This window comes from Mustela erminea, chromosome 15 (genome assembly GCF_009829155.1).
Source record: "Mustela erminea isolate mMusErm1 chromosome 15, mMusErm1.Pri, whole genome shotgun sequence".
Lineage (NCBI taxonomy): Eukaryota > Metazoa > Chordata > Mammalia > Carnivora > Mustelidae > Mustela > Mustela erminea.
This window is the reverse complement of record NC_045628.1, coordinates 30,053,123-30,077,163: the sequence shown is the minus strand read 5'-3', so window position 1 is coordinate 30,077,163 and position 24,041 is coordinate 30,053,123. Positions and strand designations below refer to the sequence as shown.

The 24,041-nt window shown below is 36.6% G+C and overlaps 1 protein-coding gene across 11 annotated transcripts in view; it reads left to right on the top strand.

The window, feature by feature from the left end:
• Positions 1-24,041, top strand: part of SCEL (sciellin) — a 204,945-nt gene that overhangs the window by 149,680 nt on the left and 31,224 nt on the right. For 7 of the 11 annotated variants that reach the window (XM_032314543.1, XM_032314548.1, XM_032314542.1 and 4 more), the window contains 12 exons: positions 723-803; positions 2,978-3,043; positions 6,048-6,107; positions 10,039-10,083; positions 11,058-11,117; positions 11,418-11,477; positions 15,533-15,592; positions 16,095-16,154; positions 17,559-17,618; positions 21,677-21,736; positions 22,381-22,440; positions 23,479-23,538. In XM_032314543.1, the coding sequence (XP_032170434.1) occupies positions 723-803; positions 2,978-3,043; positions 6,048-6,107; positions 10,039-10,083; positions 11,058-11,117; positions 11,418-11,477; positions 15,533-15,592; positions 16,095-16,154; positions 17,559-17,618; positions 21,677-21,736; positions 22,381-22,440; positions 23,479-23,538 (732 nt within the window). The remainder of the gene's footprint in view (positions 1-722; positions 804-2,977; positions 3,044-6,047; positions 6,108-10,038; positions 10,084-11,057; positions 11,118-11,417; positions 11,478-15,532; positions 15,593-16,094; positions 16,155-17,558; positions 17,619-21,676; positions 21,737-22,380; positions 22,441-23,478; positions 23,539-24,041) is intronic. The other 4 variants (XM_032314547.1, XM_032314549.1, XM_032314550.1 and 1 more) reach the window with 4 other exon arrangements.

Genomic DNA, 24,041 nt, shown 5'->3' with positions numbered 1-24,041 from the left:
GGAATTTAACAGGGAACCACTAGGGTGGTCGCGGTGGGGGTGGGGGCATGACATGACCTGGGTAAGGTACTGACTCCATCCAAATGATGGACATAATTGCCTGTCTGCAGTTCCTAGGTTATCAAATCACACTGGCTCAGAGTCTGCCTTGGCTCTTGGTTGGAAAGTTTAGGCTGACAGTATATACTTGCTTTGCTAGCAGCAAACTGGCCTGTGCTGCCAATATTTAAGTCAGATTTAGTTAAGAGTTTCAAATCAACTTTATCTTGAGGTCTGTAAAACTGAAAACCTTTCTTGCTGTTTCCATAGCAGCCTGATGGTTGACATAATTCCTAAAGAAGATTATATGTTAATGCCCAAGAACCATTTACTACGCTCACGCGCTGCTGACCCAAAATGCCACAGCTTGAGCTGGATAGTCTAGCAAAATATTAAGCTTTTAAAAGGACACATTTTATTTCAAACTATAGTGAGAGGGGATGGGGTTTCCAAAAATCTGATTAAATGAACTTCGAAAATACCCACAATTTAAATATTTGACTCCTCTTAAGTTTAGTGCTGTATAGACTCTAGCCTTTCAGCTACCTCGTGCAAGGCAGGGGGGGTGGGGGGTGGAAGATGCATGAGTTATTTCCATATAGGCCGTAAGTACATTTGGTTAATAGATGCTAAAATTTGCCATGTCTCCATGGTGAAATGAACTGCTTTTTTCTGTTTTAAAGGGAACCAACTGTTCACCCTCCAATACCTCCAAAGCCCAGTTCTCCTGTTTCATCTCCTAACCAGCTGAGACAGGAGAATAGGTGAGACCTGGCGTTCCAGAATCTCTTGCTCAAATGAAGAAATTAAAGAAATGAAAGCAAATGAATTGTGACCTGTTTTGTGCAAAGCGTGGGTATGTTTTATGCACATACTCACAGAAGAAGCACTTATAAAGCTTTTCTAGTTGCCAACACAAGTGCGTATTTATGTTTGCCTTCGAATACTTATAGCCACATCCTGTCTTATGGATACACCTTCAAGATAGAAGCTGAACAGTATTCATGTCCAGAAAATGTTTATCCTCTGGTTTCTTCTAATTTATGTATGAGGAAGCATTATATAAGGAAGCTCTTTCTTTCTGTCCCTGTGTATATACACACATAGATATAGATGTATACATATATAGTATTTGACATAGATAATCTAGATAGAAACTATGTGTGTGTATGTGTGTGTGTACATACTTAAGTTTCCCATTGAAAGCTATATTTTCTAAAAAAAAAAAAAGCTATATTTTCTGATGAAAGATGTTCTTAAAACTTTGTGTTACTGCTCAAACCCTCCTTATTTTAGAAATACTTCTAGGTAGGTTTTTAGTATTGTTTTAGCTAAGGAATTTACAATTTATTTCAAAACTATTGCAATTAAAAAATGTTCTCTGAATCAAGGGAAAAAAGACAGACTTGTTTTTTCATTTTGAATCTCTGACACCCTATAATTAATACTTAGAAACAAATTCAAAGATCTGAAAAATTTCCCACGTGTTTCTGTTAAACTGTTTAGTAATCTTGAGCTGTTTTTCGAGACGTACGTTGCACAATTCCATTATCATTGTGAGATTTTAAAAATATCTCATTGAAGACTGAGTACATTAGATCTGCTTGATTGCCTGCCTTTGATTCTTTTGTATTTTTACATTTTGATGGTGATTTTTGTTGACAACGTGAAGGAAAATTCTAGAACTATTCTTTGGGAAGAGGGTAACTTCAGCTAGGAAATGCTGACTGGGCAGCAGAACTATGTAGCGTTAGGTGTTAACCCTATTGAGTTAAAAACCCAGGTCTGAATATCTATTCACTGAAACTTTGCAGAATCTGAAATTTTGTCCTTAGGGTGAGAAGATACTACTTTTCCGTTTAATGAGCCAAGAAAATACTTCTTCATTGAATTAATGAAAGATATAGACCAAATTTATAACTTTTTATTTGTGCAATGATTATAATTATACTCTTAAAATAACTGGAGTTTTTTATCTTATATTATTTTTCCTTTTGTAGTATTGAGCAATTAAATTTTAATTTGAATAGGAATTTTTAGGGGTCCTTAAATACATTGGCTTTAGTACTATCGAAATTCTAGTCTAAAATCAGCAACTCTAGAGCAGTAAGCTTGTGTAAATTTTAAAAAAAGCTAAATTTCATGGGAGTTGGTCTAATCCATTTTTATTACTTTAATTTCTTTCTTCTACCAGTGATCTTAAAAATAAAATTAGGACAACTTGCATGTTTTAAACTCTGTGATTACTTTAATCACAATAAGATGATTTTAATGAAAGAATATGAAAGGGAAGTGTTTCCTATGTAATTAACACATGTTCTCAGGAGGACAAAAAATAGTTGAATATAGGTTTTTGAGAACAAGCAAGAATATATAAGTAGGTCAATCAGATACTTAGGAAAATAACAGATAAAAACCTCATATCATAAATTGTGACAGAACCTAATATCATAAACTTGTTCTATTAACTTTCTGTATTAGAAACTTAAGGTATTTCCCATCTTATCTGAGCAAATATATTTTTGGATTGTATTCAAATAGATTAAGTCTTTAAGAAAAAAAACATTCATTTGATGCCCAATAATGAAAAAGAGCCTTAAGAGAGAAGTATGAAAATGCTTTTTTGATGATTGGATACTAAAATAAGATGAACATAAATACATTTAAGACAGATATTTCTAGATATATCTAGTGGTTGAAAATATATTAAAAGAGATAAGCTAAATTACAAATTACAATAGAGTTCAGAATTTCAAATAAGAAATGGCTGAGTTCTAGCCAACCAAAAGAGCTAAAGTGAGGTTTGTTATCTCAAGCAGGGCTATTGATCCAACACTCTGTGATCTTTTTGAACATGAATGTTTCCTTAAAAATTTATATTTAGCAGAGAAGTGTTTTTATTACCTAACAGATATTATCTTTTACTTTGAAAATATAGGCAAATATGTCCACCTAAACCAGGTGTAAATACAGAAACCAACAGATCTGCTGAAAGAAATATAAGGTAAAATGATCTCTATTTATATCTATGTAATTGTTGAAGTGATAATGTCTGTCTTATTAGAATACTTAAAAATATAAGACAATTAATAATAGACAAAATCAGTCCTCCAGCTGGCTTCAATATAGCGGGTAATTAATATTTTTATATGTACCTACAGAATTTTGTTCCTTTTATTTCTATTCTTAGCTTTACATTAAGAAAGCAACCAAAATTGTCTGAACATGATAATAGAATAAAATAAACCCCTTAAGAAGGAAAATTCCCAGCACTTGGGAATCAGGTCCCAAGGTCTGTGATACAGTTGTGCTGATGTTTAAATGAATAGGTGTAAATATAGTCATTTTACTGAACTTGTTCTACAAAAGCTTTGCTAGAATTGGCTGTATAATAAGGCCATATCCAGCTCTACCCACATCATCAGAAAAAGGCTTGCAAATAGTATTGATCTTTGGGTAAGCTTTCCCCATAACAGTCCTGATTTATGCCCATTGTCTTACTCATCCTATCTGGTTCAGTATAGATTTTGGTTATATCCTGGTTTGATTATTTTTTTTTTATTTTTTAGAAAAAAACCAATTTTTATGTTTTATTTTTTAAAAAGATTTTATTTATTATTTGACAGAGAGATAGTGAGAGAACACAAGTAGACAGAGCCACAGGCAGAGGTAAAGGAACAAGCAGGCTCTCTGCTGAGCAAGGAGCCCTATGTGGGGCTTGATCCCAGGACCCTGGGATCATGACCTGAGCCAAAGGTAGCCGCTTAACTGACTGAACCACCCAGGTGCCCCCCCAAAAACCCTATTTTAAAAATTAGTTTTAAATAATGCTATTCTATAGGTTTATCAGTATGATAAACCAGCTTTTAATTATTATGGTAAAAATATAACATTAAATTTACCATCTTATCCATTTTGACCAATGATTTTTCAAAGTTCAAAACTTGTGTACTTTGGGGGTTTTTTTGTTGTTGTTATCTCCCCTGATTCTCAGAAAAATCCGAGTTTGAAACATACATCACATGGACACCTTACCTTTGGGGAGAATAATATTTACCTTGTACTTAGTAACTTCAAGTACAACCACATCTCAGCATTTCCCAAGCTGTGTCCCATGTGCCCCAAGATGTCAATGCATGTTCTGTGAAAGAAGGATTTCATGGCCGACCCATTTAGGAGACACAACAAAGTAGAGTTCTCTATCGCAGGATTTCTTAAGAACCTTCAATGTGCTTATATACATTCTGAATCTCCAAAAGTTGGGTATATTTCCTAAATTTACTTGACTGCAAAATTCTTTCTTCATGGAACCCTATTAACCTTCTATGAGACATTGTTTGTGAAACAGTTATTTTTTAAAAATTTTTATTTGTTTTTTTTTTATTTCTTTTCAGTGTTCCAGAATTCATTGTTTATGCACCACACCCAGTGCTCCATGCAATACATGCCCTCCTTAATACCCACCACCAGGCTCACCCAACCTCCCACCCCTCTCCCCTCCAAAACCCTCAGTTTGTTTCTCAGAGTCCACAGTCTCTCATGGTTCGTCTCCTCCTCCAAATTCCCTCAACCGTCTTCTCCTCTCCATCTCCCCATGTCCTCGTGTTATTCCTTATGCTCCACAAATAAGTGAAACTATATGATAATTGACTCTCTCTGCTTGACTTATCTCATTCAGCATAATCTCTTCCAGTCCCATCCATTCTGATACAAAAATTGGATATTCATCCTTTCTGATGGAGGCATAATACTCCATAGTGTATATGGACCACATCTTCCTTATCCATTTATCCTTTGAAGGGCATCTTGGTTCTTTCCACAATTTGGCAACTATGGCCATTGCTGCTATGAACATTGGGGTACAGATGGCCCTTCTTTTCACTACATCTGTATCTTTGGGGTAAATACCCAGTAGTGCAATTGCAGGGTGATAGGGAAGCTCTATTTTTAATTTCTTGAGGCACCTCCACACTGTTTTCCAAAGTGGCTGCACCAACTTGCATTCCCACCCACATGTAAGATGGCTCCCCTTTCTTTACATTCTCTCCAACATACGTTGTTTACTGTTTTGTTGATTTTGGCCATTCTAACTGTTGTAAGGTGGTATCTCAGTGTGGTTTTGATTTGAATCTCCCTGATGGCTAGTGATGATGAACATTTTTTTCATGTGTCTGTTAGCCATTTGTATGTCTTCATTGGAGAAGTGTCTGTTCATGTCTTCTGCCTATTTTTTGACATGATTATATGTTCTGTGTGTGTTGAGTTTGAGGATTTCTTTATAGATCCTAGATATCAGCCCTTTTATAGTGTCATTTGTGAGTATCTTCTCCCATTCCGTGGGCTGCCTCTTTGTTTTGTTGACTGTTTCCTATGCTGTGAAACACAGTTCCTAATTACAGGAACATCAATGAGGATGTTTCCAATTATTCCTTTCCATGATCACTAGGGAGATTTGTGTGGATTCAACCCCTCTATGTCAGGTGCTTCCAAATACCCTGTAGTTTAAAATGTACTTTCCCTTTGGAAGCTTAAGAAGACAGACGCTTTCACCACATGTGAGGGATGAATTAATCATCTGGACATGTTGCTTAATGCTCTTTGGCTCTGGTCAAAAAATCTCTGAACACACTTCTGTGTTTACCTGAGTAGTTAACTCTGCTTTCTTTTCCATATCCTCTAAGTATAGAACTAGAGAGAAGCCAAGGTGTTCAGGAGAAACTGTAGTTATTTCAGTGAGCACTAGATGGCAGAGCCAATGCCCAGTGAAATGACTGCTGTGGGGCGGGGGGTTGGGGGAAAGGGGGGGAGTGTGCACCTGCATGTGCCCACACCCACACCTGCAAACCCCATGAGCTGATATGATAGAACTATTTCATATGCAGTTAAACTCAATAATTCCTGAACACATGGACTATTGTTTTCTTTACTGAAAACATAAATTTCAGACAACCTCAAAGATAGCTGTACTGTACTATCATTGACTTGTGTTTCCTTTTCATCCTTTGAAGGGGTCAGGATCTCGAGAACATCATCAAAGTGGCCACTTCATTTCAGAAAACTAACAAGGGGTAAGAGCTCAGAGCTTTTGAGCTTATGTTTTTCCTTTCTTTATGTTTCAAAAAAGCTTAACCAGTACCTTTAGAAGTTCCAGATATAAACAAGATCCCCATGCTGTTTACCAAATATAATTTAAAAGAAGAAAGAATCAGTCTCTTGAGATAAGTGTCCCTGAAAAGTGGGTCAGATGGACATTTCCAGTACTCTTCTTCCTCTGCTTTGTCTTTCGGTGATTATACTCATCTCCTTCACCTCAGCTGTTTGTGGTTTTGACCTTGTTCCAAATCCGTGTCCTGTATTTATGTTGCTGGCTCAGATCTCAACTTACCTGTCTTCCCAGAACCCTCGCTAGAATGTCTTAGGCCATATTTACCTTCCTTCCCAAGTGCGCTATTTCCTAACTTCTTTCTGTTCTCTCCTTCAGCCAAGCTCACCTCTCTGGAATCATTCTTGATTCTTCCATGTCTTTCCCCTCAATGTAGTATCTGCCATATATGCATAAAATGCCTAAAATTCTCCTCCTGCCCACATGGCCTCACCCCAGTTCAAATCTGCATCAACTCCATCATAGATTTTTAGACTAGCTATCCAGATTTACTTACATTCCCTCAGTCTTTCCTAAACCATTTTTTAAAAGATATTTATTTATTTATTTATTTGAGAGAGAGAGAGAGAGATCACAAGTAGGCAGAGCTGTAGGCAGAAAGAGAGGGGGAAGCAGGCTCCCTGCTAAGGAGAGAGCTGATGCAATGCTGTGTGAAAGCAGAGGCTTAACCCACTGAGCCACCCAGGTGCTCCTCCTAAGTCATTTTATATTAACCATTTCCTCTCCTAAGCCATCACTGCCAGAGTTTTCTTCCTAAAATTCTACTAGAACAACTGTTTCGCTCCCCACTGACCGTTTAATTACATTTAACCTTTGTTAACTTGGCTCTTTCCAACCTAACATTCCAGAGTTATTTCTGACTTCGCCTTTACATTTACCCCACATGCAATGCCAAATTAAACCACATTCTTCCTACGGTTTCCAAATACCTTGCCTTTGCTTATGCCATTCCACCCATATGGCCATTTTTCCTAGCCTCAAGGCCACTGTGTCAATCCCTTCAAGCCCTACCTATTTTTCAAGATCTGGATCAGATATCACTTCCTCTGTTGAGTCTTCCCAGAATGATTCAGGAAGATGTGACTTCTGTTTCTCTAAGTTATTAGAGCCCCACTATTTATGTGTTAGAACAACTAATCATATTTGTTGTTATTTCATGGTATCTATATAAATACTTCATCTTTTCTATCATCTCTTTAATCTCTTTGGGCAAATATTTTGTCCTATTGACCATAAGTCATTTGCAAAGTCTGACACAATGCTTTAGGCAAAGTAGGTGCTTACATAATAGATTATAGTAAAGAATGATGAACAGCAGGAAACCTGGAGTATAAACATTCCATAATTTAAATCACATTCCTACAAAAATCCTCCTCACTCAGTGGAATTTAGCAATGCTAAGTGTGATTAGGTAACGCAGTCTCCGCCAAAAGACCTGAGAAAAGAAACAGAAGCGACAGGTAGTTCTTCTGTATAAATGAAACTCATTGGAGCTCTGAATCTGGAAGGGGACTCCAGAAAGTATCCTGAGTGTTTCATTTCCATTTTTCTTGTCGAAGAGCCTGGATCTCTTATTTTTATCGATTTACACTTATTGAGGTAATATTTTGTTTTTAAGAGGGATTGAACAGTTTTTTGGTGAGTGATGGGGGTGTTTGAAAGAGAGACATATGAGTAATGCTGAAGAGAAATTTGGTTTGGCACAAAGCCAACAAAAACAAAAACTACAGTTGGTTCTGTCCCTTCTGTGTAGGCACAATAAACTAATTCCACAGCAAGATGCATTCTTCACAGGGAAAGGTTACTGCTCTGACAACGGCCAGGGAAAGTGTCTGTTAGATCGACACAACCAACTACCATCACTGTGGGCCATCTGTGGGGACTAGAAATAACTTTTAATCCCCTGAGCTGCTCTTGGTGATATTCCTGTGTGAAGTGGACTCCTATCTGATTAAGAACATTTAATTTACTACCCATGAGATGGTGAAATTTAATATCCAAAGCTTTCCTTGATACAAGGTCATTTTAAAAGTCCAACTTCCTAGTGAGAATATTGTCTCCATTTTGTTTAATTTACCACAGAGTGTCTTCTCATGATTTATGCCCATTCATTTGTGATAAACATGAGCAACCCCAAATTCTGATCATCACTTCACTGTGACTCATACTAGTCAGAAAGGTCTGAGACTACCATTTTACAGGATTCTTAGGATTGCTCTTTTCCTTGGAGACATGGACAGATTCATACTCTCAGAGCTGGACAGTGGAATTTCAAGCAAGAAACAACGCTGAGGCATTGTGTCAAGGGACTAGCTAATATGTTAATCTATTTTTTGTCAGGGTCAGCAGCATTTGTATTTCAGTATTTTTTCCTCAGCCTTTGATCCTACCACCGAATATGTAACATTTCTTGAAAGGATTCACCTATGTGAATTTAACATGTTTTTAGGGTCTCTAAGCTTTTATGGCTATATATTGTGCCAGACATCTTCAGAGCCCATGTATGACTCAGCAACTATACCTGTCTAGCCAGAGCCAAAGTCTTGATGTCTCTAAAGGCAGTTTAAAAAATAAATATAGCAAGCATTTATTAAATGATAATTTTAGTAGACTTGGAACTGTTTTCTATAATGGCCAAAATTAATTGAGAGTTTAGGACTTGCCAGACATCATGCTACACACTTTAGACTCATTAGTGTTTTGATTCTTTTCTCAGGTGGGTACAATTAGCATTCTTTTTGGACAGATGGAAAAACTGAGAGGGCAAGAGGGCAAGAGTCACCAGCTAATAAGTGGTGGATCCTGGGTTGGGATCTATGTATCCCTGACCTGAGACCCTGAATATGTAACTACTCATAACCTCCTGGTCAGTACCACGGAAGACTCAGAACGAAGCGGAAGGAACATTGAGAAGGTGTGGAAAATGTGCAATTTAGAGCAGGAAGAAGGGAAAACCATGATGTGGGATCTAAAAACTAGACTAGGAAGGCAAGAGAAATTGGGGGCAAAGGGATAACAAATATTAAAGAGAGACAATGCTATCAGGGGCAAGCAGGAACCAGAAGCCCACTAAAACTGCCCTCTTCGGAGAGAGACCTGTACTGAGATGATGCTAAGGGATATTCTAGAACACAGGAGTTTAGCCTAAATAGGTTGCTCCCCAGGAAGCGACCAGAAAGTTGCAGTTCTCAAATACAGACAAAAGATCACAAATTTAGTGGACTTGGAAAGAAGTAGGATCACAATTTAAAAAAACAGCCAGACTTACTGATGAACAGGTATTTTCCTATAGCTACTTTGTGTAGGTACATTGTATAAAGATAGAATCTATAATTAGTCAATGTGCCTATATATGTTGATTCAAATAAAAACCTGTATTAAATATTTACTGTTTAAAATATATGGTATTAAAGACTGAAGAAAATCCAATGCAAAACACAGTTGTAAATTTTAAGTGATGTGTGTGTGTGAGAAAGAGATATAGGAGCAGGGACATTACATGAGAGAAGTATGCAGCTGCTACATCACAAAATATAGTAGTATTAGTGCCATAAAGGAGATGCAAAAAAGCCCAACAACAACAACAACAACGACAAAACAAAATGCAGCAAGGTTTCCAAAATTCAGAGGACTGTATTCCGTTGAAGGACTGGGGACTATGTGTTGGAGGAAGAGGCATCTGAAGAGAGCCCTGAAGGATAAACAAGATTTTGGTATCATGTGTTGTATTCCAGGAACTCAGAAACAGTGGTTTCAGGTCGACCTGCTCTTTGGCTCAGGGCTGGCTTTTACTGATGTGAGATTTTGTTTGTTTGTTTGTTTGTTTATTCCCAAAGTGAAGAATTGGATAATCTCATCAAAATGAACAAAAGCTTGAATAGGTAAGATTTGAAAAAATCTATTTTTTCCTTTATTATTGAGTTGCATTTTATGGCTTCTTATATCTTTTTAGTATTTGAGTATAAGGACCCACATAAGTTAAAAAATAGCCTACAAGTCTTGAATAAAAAGCTTGCAGGAATTATCATTTCGTCACTGCTATAAATGGTTATTACAATCTAAAGATACTAATATTAAAGTATCTTTGATGTTCACACTCTATTTAGTAAGACAGTTACATAGAAAACCACAGTTCTCTTAATATAAAATATATATATTTTATATTAATATATAAGTATGTGGGCAGAGTTTAGTTTGGTCACTGTTCTCAGGTTTATACTTTACAAAAGCCACTTACAGTCTTAGTTAGACTTACCTCCTTAATTTTGAATCCGTTAGAATTGCACACTTTAAAGATTATAATAATTGAGGACTGTGTTGGAAGTGTGTACAGTTTTTGTGATCTCTCTGTTACTCTGCCTAACATACTAAATGGGTAAGGACTAGAGAGACAGAGAAACAAGTTAAGTGTCAAATGAGCTCATTGCTCGGAGCGTCCAAAGGTGTGGTGTTCATACCCTGTCTGACAACAGTGATCTTACTGTGACTTATTGTCAACAATTCATTTGAATGTGCTGCTTTTTTCAGTTTCTTCATCTATAAAGACAGAGGGTCAACATTGGCTCACATTAAAAACAAAACACTCTGTGAAATCCATACAATGCATCACGGACCTGTTGGCTGTGTGGATCCCCAGTTTGTATTTTCTATCTTATTTTTTCCGAGGTCCACTGCAGTTTAGTGTCTATGAAAATACCTATTTGAAATAAAGCAATTTTAAGAATTATTGCTCATCTTTCCTACCCAGCTTCTACTTCCTATCTATCTATAGAAATATAAATTGGTCTATATTTCTAGAGTTACGTATCTGCTGTTACCACTGATGAGGGTTTTTTTTTGTTCAATGCATTTAAAGAAATCAAGGTCTGGATGGTCTCTTCAGAGCAAATTCTAAGGCAGAGCAAACAGAGAAAAGGTAAGTGCATCTGTCCCTAACCTGAAAATATGATCTCCCAGATTGCTTGCTTTATACTTTCAGACGGTTGCTGGAAGGGAGTTGTATCCTCTGGCATGGAAATGTATGAGCAGATGGAGTAGTGCTCTCAGAATTGTACATTTAGTTCAGACATAATTGCCCCAAAGGATTTCTGCTCTTCCATTCAATAAGAGTAAATGAGCAATTCATGAAGAATGTTTATTGTATCTAACCTCTCAAGATACCACCCAATTTTATTTCAATATGTAGTCTTTTATTTGAATTTCTTTGTGTTTACAGAGCCAAAAGCCTTGAAAATCTCATTTTTATGAATACTCGAACAGACAAAGACAGCAAAGGGTAAGCTCTGACTCTTACAGGCCCCTTTGATTGAGTCCTAGACTATATGCCATTTCCTAGGTTTGACCTCCTGTTCAGGACAAGGGGCAGGCAGGCTGGTGGAACAGGAGATGGGTGGAAATCTTGGTAACGGGCTCTGCCTCCCACATCTATCTGGATGACCCTGGGCAAGTCACTTAGCCTCTCCAGACCTCTGTTCTCATCCCATTAAATGAAGAGCATGACCCAGATGATCTCCAAGCTCCCTTTCGTATTTAAAAATGAAGCAACTCTAGTTGGCTGTTACAAGTAGTGGACAATAGGCTGGTTTATGAACTAATTATATTTACTCTAAGACATTTTGATGTTGGAAGCTAGTCTCTCTTCACTGAAGTCTTTTTTTTTTTTTAAGATTTTATTTATTTATTTGACAGACAGAGATCACAAGTGGGCAGAGAGGCAGACAGAGAGAGAAGAAGGGGGAAGCAGGCTCCCTGCCGAGCACAGAGCCCGATGCAGGGCTCGATGCAGGGCTCGATCCCAGCTTAGATCATGACCTGAGCCGAAGGCGGAGGCTGTAACCCACTGAGCCACCCAGGCGCCCCTTCACTGAAGTCTTTATAATGCTCTAAGGTATACTTCTCAGTTAGACTCCCAGTTGAGTCACTTCATATGTATGTCTTACATATATTTGTAAATATCTCAGGGTGAAGAGTCATGCCTTTACTTATTCTATATCATAAAAAGGGTTAGTGAATGATTAATAACTAAACTGATAGCATTTAAGAGGTTGACTTATAGTTCTAGACATACTGAAGTCCTAGAAAGTTGACTTACATGACTGATTTTATTTTTTATGTGGAAAGTAATCAAATTCCTGACAGTATTATTAAAGAAAATCTCAGAAAAGGAACACCTGGGTGGCTCAATTCAGTGTCTGCCCTTGACTCAGGTTGTGATCTCAGGGTTATGCCCTGGATGGGCTCCTTATGCCATGGAAAGTCTGCTTCTCCCTCTGCTTGTTGATCCCCTTGCTTGTGCTCTCTCTCTCTTTCTCTCTCTGACAAATAAATAAATAAAGTCTTAAAAAAAAAAGAAGAAGAAAAAGAAAATCACAGAATTGTAAAGAATGACAAAGTGTAAGGATTTAGGAAATCACTACTGTTTTTCCCCCAGATTGGCTGTTTACCCTGTACTTGGTTAGTCATTAGATTTGCCTTCCTAACGTGATAATTATTTCTATTGTCTTGATTATCTTTTAAAGCCATTCATCTGTGCCAGTCTGTGCCCAGAATGGTATTCTAGCTTTCCAAGTCAATCTTGGCAGATGCATTCTCAACTGTCTCTGATATAGAACACTTAAGTCTATGTGATCATATTGTGAAAATAATTGGCAGTAATAATTTCACAGATACTGAATCCTTATTAAGAATATATTATTACAATGTCAAAGTGCAAGTATTATTACAGGTAAAAATTTTTCTTCTCATGGAGAACTGATGAAGTGGTAAAACAATTCTCTCTGAGTGGTTATATGAGCTTTATAAGAAAAGATGCTATTTCAGATATTTAAAAAATTAAATTGGGAAGGATCCATCAAAATGGTAGAAAACAGAAAAATTAGGATGAGTATCTGAAGCAATTCATTTCTGGACTGGCAAGGAGAAAAGAGATGTGGTTTGTAATGTGTGATAAACGGGCTTTCTGTTGCAGGAATGACTGAACTCACTGACGTGGTAGGGTCAGTCTGTAGTCCCTGGTCCTTCTTTTAGTCTTCCCTCTTTGTTTTCTTTTTTATATTGCAAGAAACTAAGATGTCAATAGTCTTACCACCATGAAATCAGAGACAGATGAAAATGACAAAGCTACATCTGGGCAATTGGGTGACTTAGAGGGATTAACTTTGATGTTCCCTAATAGCTTTAAACCATTTGCATGGAAAAGGTTTATTGTCTGTAGTCAGTTTATGTAAAGCACTGGAGCTATCTTAGAGTTATTCCTACCTTCCCAAGGGTACTTCAGAACCTTGAACTTTTTGCTAAAAATGACATGTCTAAGTCTCCAAAGGTTGGGACACTTGCTCAGTTGGTTGAGCATCTGCCTTCAGCTTGGGTCATGATCTTAGTGTCCTGGAATAGAGCCCATACTTGGGCTCCCTGCTCAGCAGGGAGTCTGCTTCTCCCTCTTCCTCTGTGCTCCTCTCTCTTGTGCTCTCACTCTCTCCTCACTCTCTCTCAAATAAGTAAATTAAATCCTTAAAAAAAAAAATCTCCAAAGAATTTAGGTTTAAAATATTGACCATCTGATTTCCACCCCTGATATGAATAATTTTCATGTTTAAAGAAGACAGTCTATCAACAAATGTATTAAAGTTAGCTTCCCACCAACTGTCCCTGAAAGGACAGCGAAGGCACAGACTGATACCTGAAGGGAACTTTTACTTTTAAAATGGTTTAATGATAAAGAAAATGTGATGTGTATTTATATCCACAGACACATACCCACACAATGGAATATTACTTAGCCATAAAAAGGAATAAGATCTTGCTATTTGTGACAACATGGATGGACCTAGAGGGAGTTATGCTAAGTGAAATAAATCAGACAAAGACAAATACCCTATGATTTCACTTATATATAAAACCTAAAACACACACACACACACACACACACACACACACACATACACACACACACAAAGAAAAAGCAGAAATAGGCACACAAATACAGAGAACCAACTGGTGGTTGCCAGAGGGGAGGATGGTATAGGAATGGACAAAATGTGTGTAGAGAAGTGGAAAACAGGCTTCTAATTATGGAATGAGTAAGTCAGGAGAATAAAAGATACACTGTAGGAAATATAGTCAATGGAATTAAAATTACAATAGTATTATATGATGATAGACAGTAGCTACGCTTGTAGTGAACACTGTATCACATATAGAGTTGTTGAAACACTATGTTGTATACTTGCAACTAATGTGACTATTGTGTGTCAACTCTATTTCAAAGATTTTATTTATTTGACAGAGAGAGAGAACACAAGAAAGGGGAGTGGCAGGCAGAAGGAGAGGGAAAGACAGACTCGCCGCTGAGTGGGGAGTCCAATCTGGGGCTCATTCCAGAACCCTGGGATCATGACCTGAGCCAAAGGCAGATGCTTAACCAGCTGAGCCACCCACGTGCCCCTCAACTCTATTTCAATTAAAAACATTAAATTTACTAGGACACCTGGTTGTCTCAATTGGTTGACTGTGGGACTCTTGGTTTCAGTTCATGTCATGATCTCAGGTTCATTAGATGGAGCCCCACATTGGATCCCATGGTCAGCAAGGAGTCTGCTTGAGATTCTCCCCTTTTCACTCTGCCCCTCCCCCAACTTGTGCTTGGGCACACTCTCTCACCCCCCCTCAAATAAATAAGTAGTGCTTAAAATAAAACCATTAAATTTACTTTAAAAATAAAAAAAATAAAGAGTTTGCAATAATTTGGCCTCAATCTACAGGTCAGTCTCAATGACCACTAGGTCTTCTGAGGATATGAAGGATAAAATATCAGAGTAATTAAGGACCCTAAGATAGCATAGTCTAATCCCCTTATAGTGGGGAAAATGGTGCATGATGTGAAAGAACATGGTCACAAACCATGTTAAAATCAGAACAAGGATTTGAATCCAGTTCTCCTTATACTGATACTGAGCTCTGGTGCTATGATGCCTGGTAATAAAAGTAACCTGAAGATTATAACATAGTATAAGCTGTCAATACAACAACTCAGTTCTAAATAGCAGGAATGTTTATTATTTTATTAAAAATTATTCCATTAAAATGATTGAATCGTAACTGAGTAATGACTGAGACTTTATCATTAGAATAGTTGGCATCTATTCAGCATTTTGCACGGAGAAGCATCATTTGTATTAAACATTGAGGCTTTATTTGTTTTAAACTGAGGCTTTAGGTTCTGCTAACATCTTACTCCTGGGGTGAGAAATCTGCTGTTGCCACAAGAGATTGAATTACTCTCTTTCCTCTCTTTTGTGGCTCTTCTATCCTCCTTGCTCCCATGTTATGAAGAAACCAAGGCCTTGGAAGTCTTATTAAAGTTAATCAAAGGATGGACAAAAATGAAGAAGGGTAAGGTCCTACCTTGCTGAGGCTCTCTTTTTTTCTAGTTAGTTTTTCACACCTTGTTAGAAATGGGAGTGTAATGCTTTCCTCGATCACAGAAGAACTGTTGCACTCTATAGGCCTATCAGAGAGTAAGCAAAGGAGTATGATGTATGCTGTTTCCGTAGGACCACATGTTTGAGTTACATTGAAGTGAGTGTAGGAAATCTGCTCCATAATCTCTTATTCTGTATTTTCTTAAACAATGTAAACATGACCCAAGTCTCATATTTAATAAAGAAATATAAAGGACAAAATTGCAAACTGAGAGATGCACTGGGAAGTTCTCAACTGATTTAAACCAAGTACTGCTGGGGAAATTAACAGCTCCAAGTTTTTCTGGCCATTTGGCCTGGAAACATATGATATCCTTTCCAGGACATTCTTGTTTATACAGATTTCAGAGACAACTGAATGTAACCTAAGTAACACAAGGTTTTCGTGTTTTTGTTTCTGTTTTTTTCCAAAGAAGCCAAGATCTCGAAACGATTATCAAAGTGAATGCCAGGACAGATAAAACTAGGAGAGGGTGAGAACTGTTTTGATGTTTCTGAATCTTGGTTGTATTCTCCCAGATTTCACTGTGTGATCTTTTTAGTGACATTGAGAGGGTCACATCTTTGAGTTTCCTTTCTGTCTTCTGTGTCTGATCCCTACCACTCTGATTTTCACTTTGGAGGCTCTACAATGAATTCTATCTAAATTTACCTTTGGCTGATATAATTACCAGAGATTAATTTAACTATGTTACTGATAGGCAATTTTTATAATAAAATTAATATAATTCCCATATAATGATTTTCTCCAAAAGCTTTCAATTAATCAATAATATAGAATATCTATATTTAGATATAATACTGTGAGAATACTTAGAAAGTGAACTAAACTTTTTTTTTAAGAGGTAAAGACCTTGATGATCTTATCTAAGCAAAGCCCAAAGGAAGTGAAAATGCCACTGGGTTAAGAATTATTAGTGTCAAAAAAAAAAAAAGAATTATTAGTGTCTTTAAGTCTGATCTCTGTACGTAACAATCAATAAGATAAAATGATTCAGCATTTTAACTTCATAACCATATTTTATTAACCTGGAGATAGACAATAATAGTGGGCCACATGACCTTCCCTTCTTGTTTCTAATAAAATCGCTTAATTTTTTGAAGAACTGTGCTAGCGTTTGATAGTAAGTTGCCTTTTATCCTAGATTTTAGACTTGGATTTGTTTTACGCATGAGTTACTGAAATGAGTTTCTTTGTATTTAAAGAATGCATGGTCTTGATTACATTTTCAAGGTGGATCTCTAAATTAGCAAAGATAGCCAAAAGCGAGGCTTGACTAAAACTCTTGTAAGTCGGCTTCTCTAAGGATGATGGTCTCAGAAGGCAGCCCAAGAGAAAGGCTGGGCAGGTATACCCTCTGGGAGGAAAGAAATTCCACCATTTTTTCTCCTCTTCACGGCTCTGTCAACACGATAGCAGCAAGAAGTCACAATACTTCTGCCAACCCCTACAGTATTCTTTTTTCTAGGTTCAGATGATCTCCTTTTGATATTATTCAGTGCATTTTAATGAGGGTGACATGTGTCTTCCCAAAAATGAGTCAATTTTCTTACTATGCAAGGTGTTTTTTTCTTGCTCTTTGTAATTTGTCATACTTGATTATATTTTTAAAAAGCGTGGGTTAGGGAAATTGTTGACTTTATATGAAAACATATATTCTTATTTAAAAAAATATTATTATCATTATTACTTTTATTGACATTGTTCTTATTATTTAAAAATGGAATAGGCGATTATATCTGATATCTTGAGTAGAAATTTATATTCTGCCTGAATCCAGTACAGAACTTTGACTTACATTACTTCTCCAATCATCATTCACTTGATTCATGTTTTAATTAATAGCATTCATTAAAACTCATTTCTTTATTCAAAGGAAACAAGACCTTGATGGATTTATTAAAGTGAATCCTGAAGCAAATAAAAATATCAAGAGGTAAGACATTTAAAGCTTTCTTCCTTCCCTTTGGCATTCATAAGCACATTGGAACCCTGAGTGTTTGTATTCAGGAGAGTAAATTGAAATTCAAACCAAGTTCTCTTTCCCCCCCAAACATATCATATTAAGCAGTTTTATACAAATGATGCTTAGAAGTGATCTTTTGCATTTTTATTTTTTGAGTGACGTTTACTGTCAGGTAGACTTTGAGAAATTAAATGGGAATTTCAGTTTCTCTACTGAGTTAAATGATTTCTTGTGTGTGTGTGTAAGTAGTGTGTGTTTGTACAAATGTATTTCTGTATATATAAATAGTGTGTATGTATAAGGGTTTGGGTATAAGAGTATATACATGTTCTGATTAGGGTTTTCCAGAGAAACTGAAACAATAGGATATGTATATACATAGGGAGAAAAAGAGATTTATTCTAAGGAATTGGCTCATGATCTTATAGAAACTGAGAAGTCCCAAGATTTGTAGTTGGCAAGCTGGACATCTAGGAGAGCCAGTAATAAAGTTTCTATTCAAATCCAAATGCCTAAGGATTGGGAGATGTAGTTTAAGATGGAGATGTCTTAAATCAAGCAGTCAGTCAGGCAAACTCCCTTCTGACTTAGTCTTTTTGCTCTATCCCATCCTCAACTGATTGGTTGTGGCCCACTATGTTCGGGAGGACCATCTGCTTTACTCTATACATTTAAATGTTAATCTCACCCCAAACACCCTCCCAGACATACCCAGAATAATGTTTGACCAAATGTAGACACTCCGTAGCCCAGTCAAGTTAACATATGAAATTACCATCAAAATGTATATATATGTGTGTATATATATACCATGGATATGGATGTATAACAGTATAAATATATATGTGTATGTATGTGGATGTGTAAGTAGTGTGTGTGGGTATATGTGGATGTGTTCATGTGTGAATGGTGTGTGCATGTCTAGTATATTTGTGTGTAGCATATGTATGCCTACATGGTATATATTTAAAGATGAAGAACTTAACAGAGTGTACTTCATTAAAAGAGTTCCGCTACCCATGAACTGTCAAGTAAATCTGGAAAGCTTATGTCCTCCTGCTTTTTATTTTTTAAAAAGCAGATGGAATATATTTAAAACTGAGCTTGTTGGTACGTTGCTGAAAACAGTACACCAAATAATTCCATGTGGTTTCTTTTGAACTTCTTTCCATTCAGTTAACTCCATACATGATATTATTAGTTGATTCTAAAATGTGTTGCTTGTGCCTGCAGGCCCAGTCAGGAGAGCAGGGGCCCAGCTAGCTGACAAGCTGGCGTACACACTGCCAGGCTGTCCTGTTCTAGCAGCATGACATGGTCGAAGGCCCAGCAATCCAGCAAGTTAGACACTCTTATATGCCCCCATAGACTGAGAAGAAAGCATTGATTTCCTTGGCTACCTAGGTGGTCTGGGATGGTAACTGGAGCAGAGAGTCTAAATTCTGGGTTCACATTTTGGCTTGGTCACTTGCTAGCTGTGTCCTCATGCTTCAGTTGACTCATCCACAAAATAGAGATCATCACACTGTCATGCCTAGCACAGAATAACTATAAGTAATTGTTAGCAACAATGAAGATTTAGATGAATTATGTTCTGTTAATGATTTAGATACTGTTCAAATATTTAAATTACTTTGATTCTCCAAGAAAAATCCTTGTATTCTTCATTTTTGTTTATGAGTAGTTTAAATCATCTCATTGTTTTTCATACATTGGGGTATGTGTGTGTGCATGTCTATGTGTGCCCCTGTGTATACATGAAAATAAATGTTTTGCGTGTGTGTACTTGTGTTTGCGTGAGTGTGTGTATATGTATAGGCGTGCCTTTGTGTGTGTCAGTGCATATGCATATGTGCGTGTGCATGTCTTCTCAAATGTCCTGTATGTGGTTGCATGAAAGTGCTCACATGCTTGCATGTACATGGATACACATATATCTCTATGCTTTTGTGTGTATATGACTTTATATGTACATGGATGTCTATGTGCTTTATGTGTGTGCATCCATGTCCATGTGTTTCAGAGTATGCACAGTGTGCGTGTGTGTGTGTGTGTGTGTGTGTGTGTGTGCATGCACCTTGTGAGAACTTTCAGGGACACTGGTTGTCTTTTTCTTTCACTACAGGTAATTAAGTCCTGTCGATCTTTTAAAACAAAACTAAATCACGCTCCCTCTCTTATTAAAAAATTACAGGGCTTTTCCATTTCAGGTAGAATACAATTCTAACCCTCAGTAATGGTTGCGTACTTGTTCCATACAGTATGGCCAAATTAATCTTTTTTTCTATTCCTGATTTCATTCCTGCTTTATGAGTTCTTTATATGCTTTTTGCACTTTGGAACTACTTTATGCCCAACTTGTCATTTCTGACCATTGACTATAATTGTCACCACCCCTTCCTTCAATCCCAGCACCACAGGCACCAGGCACTCCTTCTTTTCTTCGGAGTATATATTGTTATCTGGAATTGTGACATTTGTTTGTATGTTTGATTGTATGCTTCCTGCCTCTAACCAAGTTAGAATCGAAGCCTCATGAGGGCTAAGCCTAAGCCCATATTATTCATAGGTTTCCATAACTATTTGTGGTTTGAAAGAATGATCGAATATAAAGATATATGCATTATGAGGCATTGATTCACAGTTTAGCTCAAAATATTATTTTAAATGACTACATTAATCAGCATACTCTGCTTTATTGATTTTATTTACTTTGAGATTTAAATAACCTTCCACTTATATGTGCTTTATTTAATATGTGTAAAGAGATCAGTTCTTGACAATATAATCAAAGCAAATGCCAGAATCAACACAAACATTACAAGGGAGGGGTTACAATGCTTATTGTGTGTTATTACTTTTTCTTAAGTATTCAAATCTGGAAATAGAATTCTGGGAATTTTTTTTCTCAGACTCTGGCATTCAAATCTCATGTACTTCATGTAGGCAAAAATTAACAAGAGGTAAAAAATATCAACAAGGGGTAGTCTGGGACAGAATAGTTGCTTCTGTTGGATTAATTGTTTCATTTTGCATAGAAAATGTCTGCATTTTTTCTCTTGCTGCTTTTAGCCTGGGTATATACAGTCTTGGTTATCTGAATACAAGTCAAAACTTGGGTCAACATCTGATTGCATTCAAATATCCCTATCTTTGATGTTGTATAGATGCAACCTCAGAGACTTTGTGATACAATCTTAGCAGGACCATAGGGCATGGAAAAACAGGGATTACCTTCTGTGGAAGTTCTTTACCCATGTGGCATCCTCTGTAGATCGGAGGGGCATTTGCTTGTGCTATGTATAAGGAAAACACATAGAAACAATAAGAAAAGTAAACTTCTATTAAGATCATAAACAGAAATATTTAAAGATAACAACAAAATACTGACTACATGGAGTTTTTATTATAGTAAACATAGCTTATATTTCAGACCTCTATAGATTTTAATCTTCCTACTATTTGTTGCCAACAGAACTAGTCAAACTTTGTAGTTTGAACACATAGTTGTAAGCACCACATGCAGATACCAGGTTGAATAACATGGACCTCAAAAAATTGGTATATTACTCTTAATCCAGTGTTATGAATAGAAAACCTGATAATGAATGTCAATTTTACAAAATATAGATTCTCCAAAGTTGATTTTAAATTACCACAGCATGTTGGAGGTTGATAGTAAGAGGATGTACTTTCTGGAATGTTCCATGAGATGCATATATAGACTATTACAAAATGTTCAGTGCACCTAGCGAAGGTTAAGAGCATAGCATTAAATGAATCATATTCGAGACAGAGTCCAAGTACAGTGTTTGTGACTGGCCTAAAGCCTCTAAGATTAAAATATTGTCTCATTGAGTCTTAGAGATGTACAAATCCCTACATTCTTCTACATAGTTACTTTTAACAATTTTCCATTCTTTGGCATGATCTCAGTGTTTATCCTGTTTCTGAGTTTTAATAAATGGCTTTATTCATTTGGTGTTAATCTCTCATTAACCTCATCATTTTTCTTCAATGTTTTAAAGGGGCCAGAGCCTTGACAATCTCATCAAAGTGACTCCTGAAGTAAACAGCAGTAACACAGGGTGAAGATTACATACTATCTTTCTTCCATCCCCGCCTGCATCAATTTGTGCCGCTCATCAGAGAAGCTGTGTGGAAAAAAATCTTTGGGTTGGAATCAAAAAGTCTGAAATCCATTACTTCCCAGTGGGATGCCTTTGAGCAAGTCCCTTGAACACCCTGAGCTGAGGCTTCTTCATTTATAAAATGAGGATCATTTATAACTATCTGGTCTACCTCTATCACTTGGTTATTGTAAGGATCAAGCAAAATGATGGATATAAATCCCTTTAAAGCAAGAAAGCACTGTAAAGGGAAATGATTAACAAAATCTAGTATAGTAACAGCTATAGTGTTAGATGGAATACTTGTGGGGGGCAGGTGAAAGTTTTTGGCAAATCAATACATAGTTGCTGATTGATTTTTTAAAAACTCAATACTGCCTGAATGTTATGGTTTCATTTTGAGGGTAAATAGGAACTGAGCCATATATTGATGATTTGTATGGACATCAAAATTTGTATCTTTCAAATTAAGAACAAAGACTGGTATTGATTTTTCTCAAAACCTAATAGTAAAATTAATCTTGAGCACATATATCTTCTAAATAAATACTTAACTGATTTAGTTCCATTTTTACTTATCATTTTTGCTTTTTGTTTTTAAGTTCCAAAAATCTTGATAACCCCATCAAGGTGGTTCCAAGAACAGGAAAAAGTATGCAAGGGTAAGATTTAATATGCCTCTGATTTTTTTGTTTCACTCATATTAATGCTTAAAAACATAACTATATTAATGATTGTAGCAGACTGACACTGAACTCAATTAATAGTTCAAGAAAAGTCATGCTGACCTTCATGACCTCATATCTGAAATTTTGGCCAACTAATTCTTAATAAAATGGAGACAATCTTTGATTACTTAGATAAACAGTTGATTTCCAAGAATGGACAAGACACTTGTGTTCTTTGATTTGTTTATTCTTCTTACACAGAGGCTGGCACAGAAGTGGGATGGGAGATGGTAGACCATAGCTGTGGGTCTAGGTCTTGGCTCTGCCCCCACTAACTGTGCAAAATGAGACTGGCCACTTCCCTTGTTTCAGTTTCCTTGTCCTCACAGTAAGGAAACTGGACCAGGTGCTGTGTAGTCACTTCAGTGCTAACACAATTACTCAGTGCCAGTACGATGGGTGGTATCATGGACAGAGCCAAGCGCTCTTGAGTTAGATTACTTTGTTTTCACTTAATCTTCTGTGTCTCAGTTTTTCCCTTTGAGAAAATAGGGTGATAATACTTCCTATATTGAATGATTGATGTGATATCTTGTTTATTACAACCTCCCAAAATACCCTAAATGCAAAATATGATTTGGAAAACAAAAAGCTTAAGAGCAATTTAAATTTGAGGTTGTCTTGAAAGAAACAAGAATAAATGTGAGGATTCACTTATATATATATCATATAAATCACTTGACCACTGCCTGGCACATCATGAATTTTCTAAAGCCATTGGTTATTGTTTATTATTTCTATGCAGCAGTAATTAGGTCCAAATATATATATATGTGTATATATATATATATACACATATATATATATATATTCATAGCACTGGAAATCTCCAATCCTTTGAGATGATCTCTGTATTCATAACTATTATATAACAAAATATTTTTATAACAAAAAATGTTTCTTGGTTTTAATATTTGCAACCACATGATGGAAATCGACCACTGACCTAATCATTTCTTCCACATTTTAAAGGGGCCAAAGTCTTGACAGCCTTATCAGAGTGTCTCCTGAAACAAACAGAATTAACCAAAGGTGAGGTTCATGGAATTCCTCTATTTTTTTTTTCTATTTAACCTTAAAAAAAATGTGACTCGAAGAGATTATGCTCAGTGAAATAAGTCAAGCAGAGAGAGTCAATTATCATATGGTTTCACTTATTTGTGGAGCATACCAATAGCTTGGAGGACAAGGGGAGTTAGAGAGGAGAAGGGAGTTGGGGGAAATTGGAAGGGGAGGTGAATCATGAGAGACTATGGACTCTGAAAAACAGTCTGAGGGGTTTGAAGTGGCGGGGGGGTGGGAGGTTGGGTTACCAGGTGGTGGGTATAATAGAGGGCATGGATTGCATGGAGCACTGGGTGTGGTGAAAAAATAATGAATACTGCTATGCTGAAAATAAATAAATTAATTTAAAAAAATGTAATTTACTGTTCTACCATTGAGGCAACCAGTGATGGGACCCAGAATCAACAGCTTTGTGTCATAAACCTAGTGTTCATGTCCTTGCTCAGGCCTCCCAGACTGTGGGCTTCAAT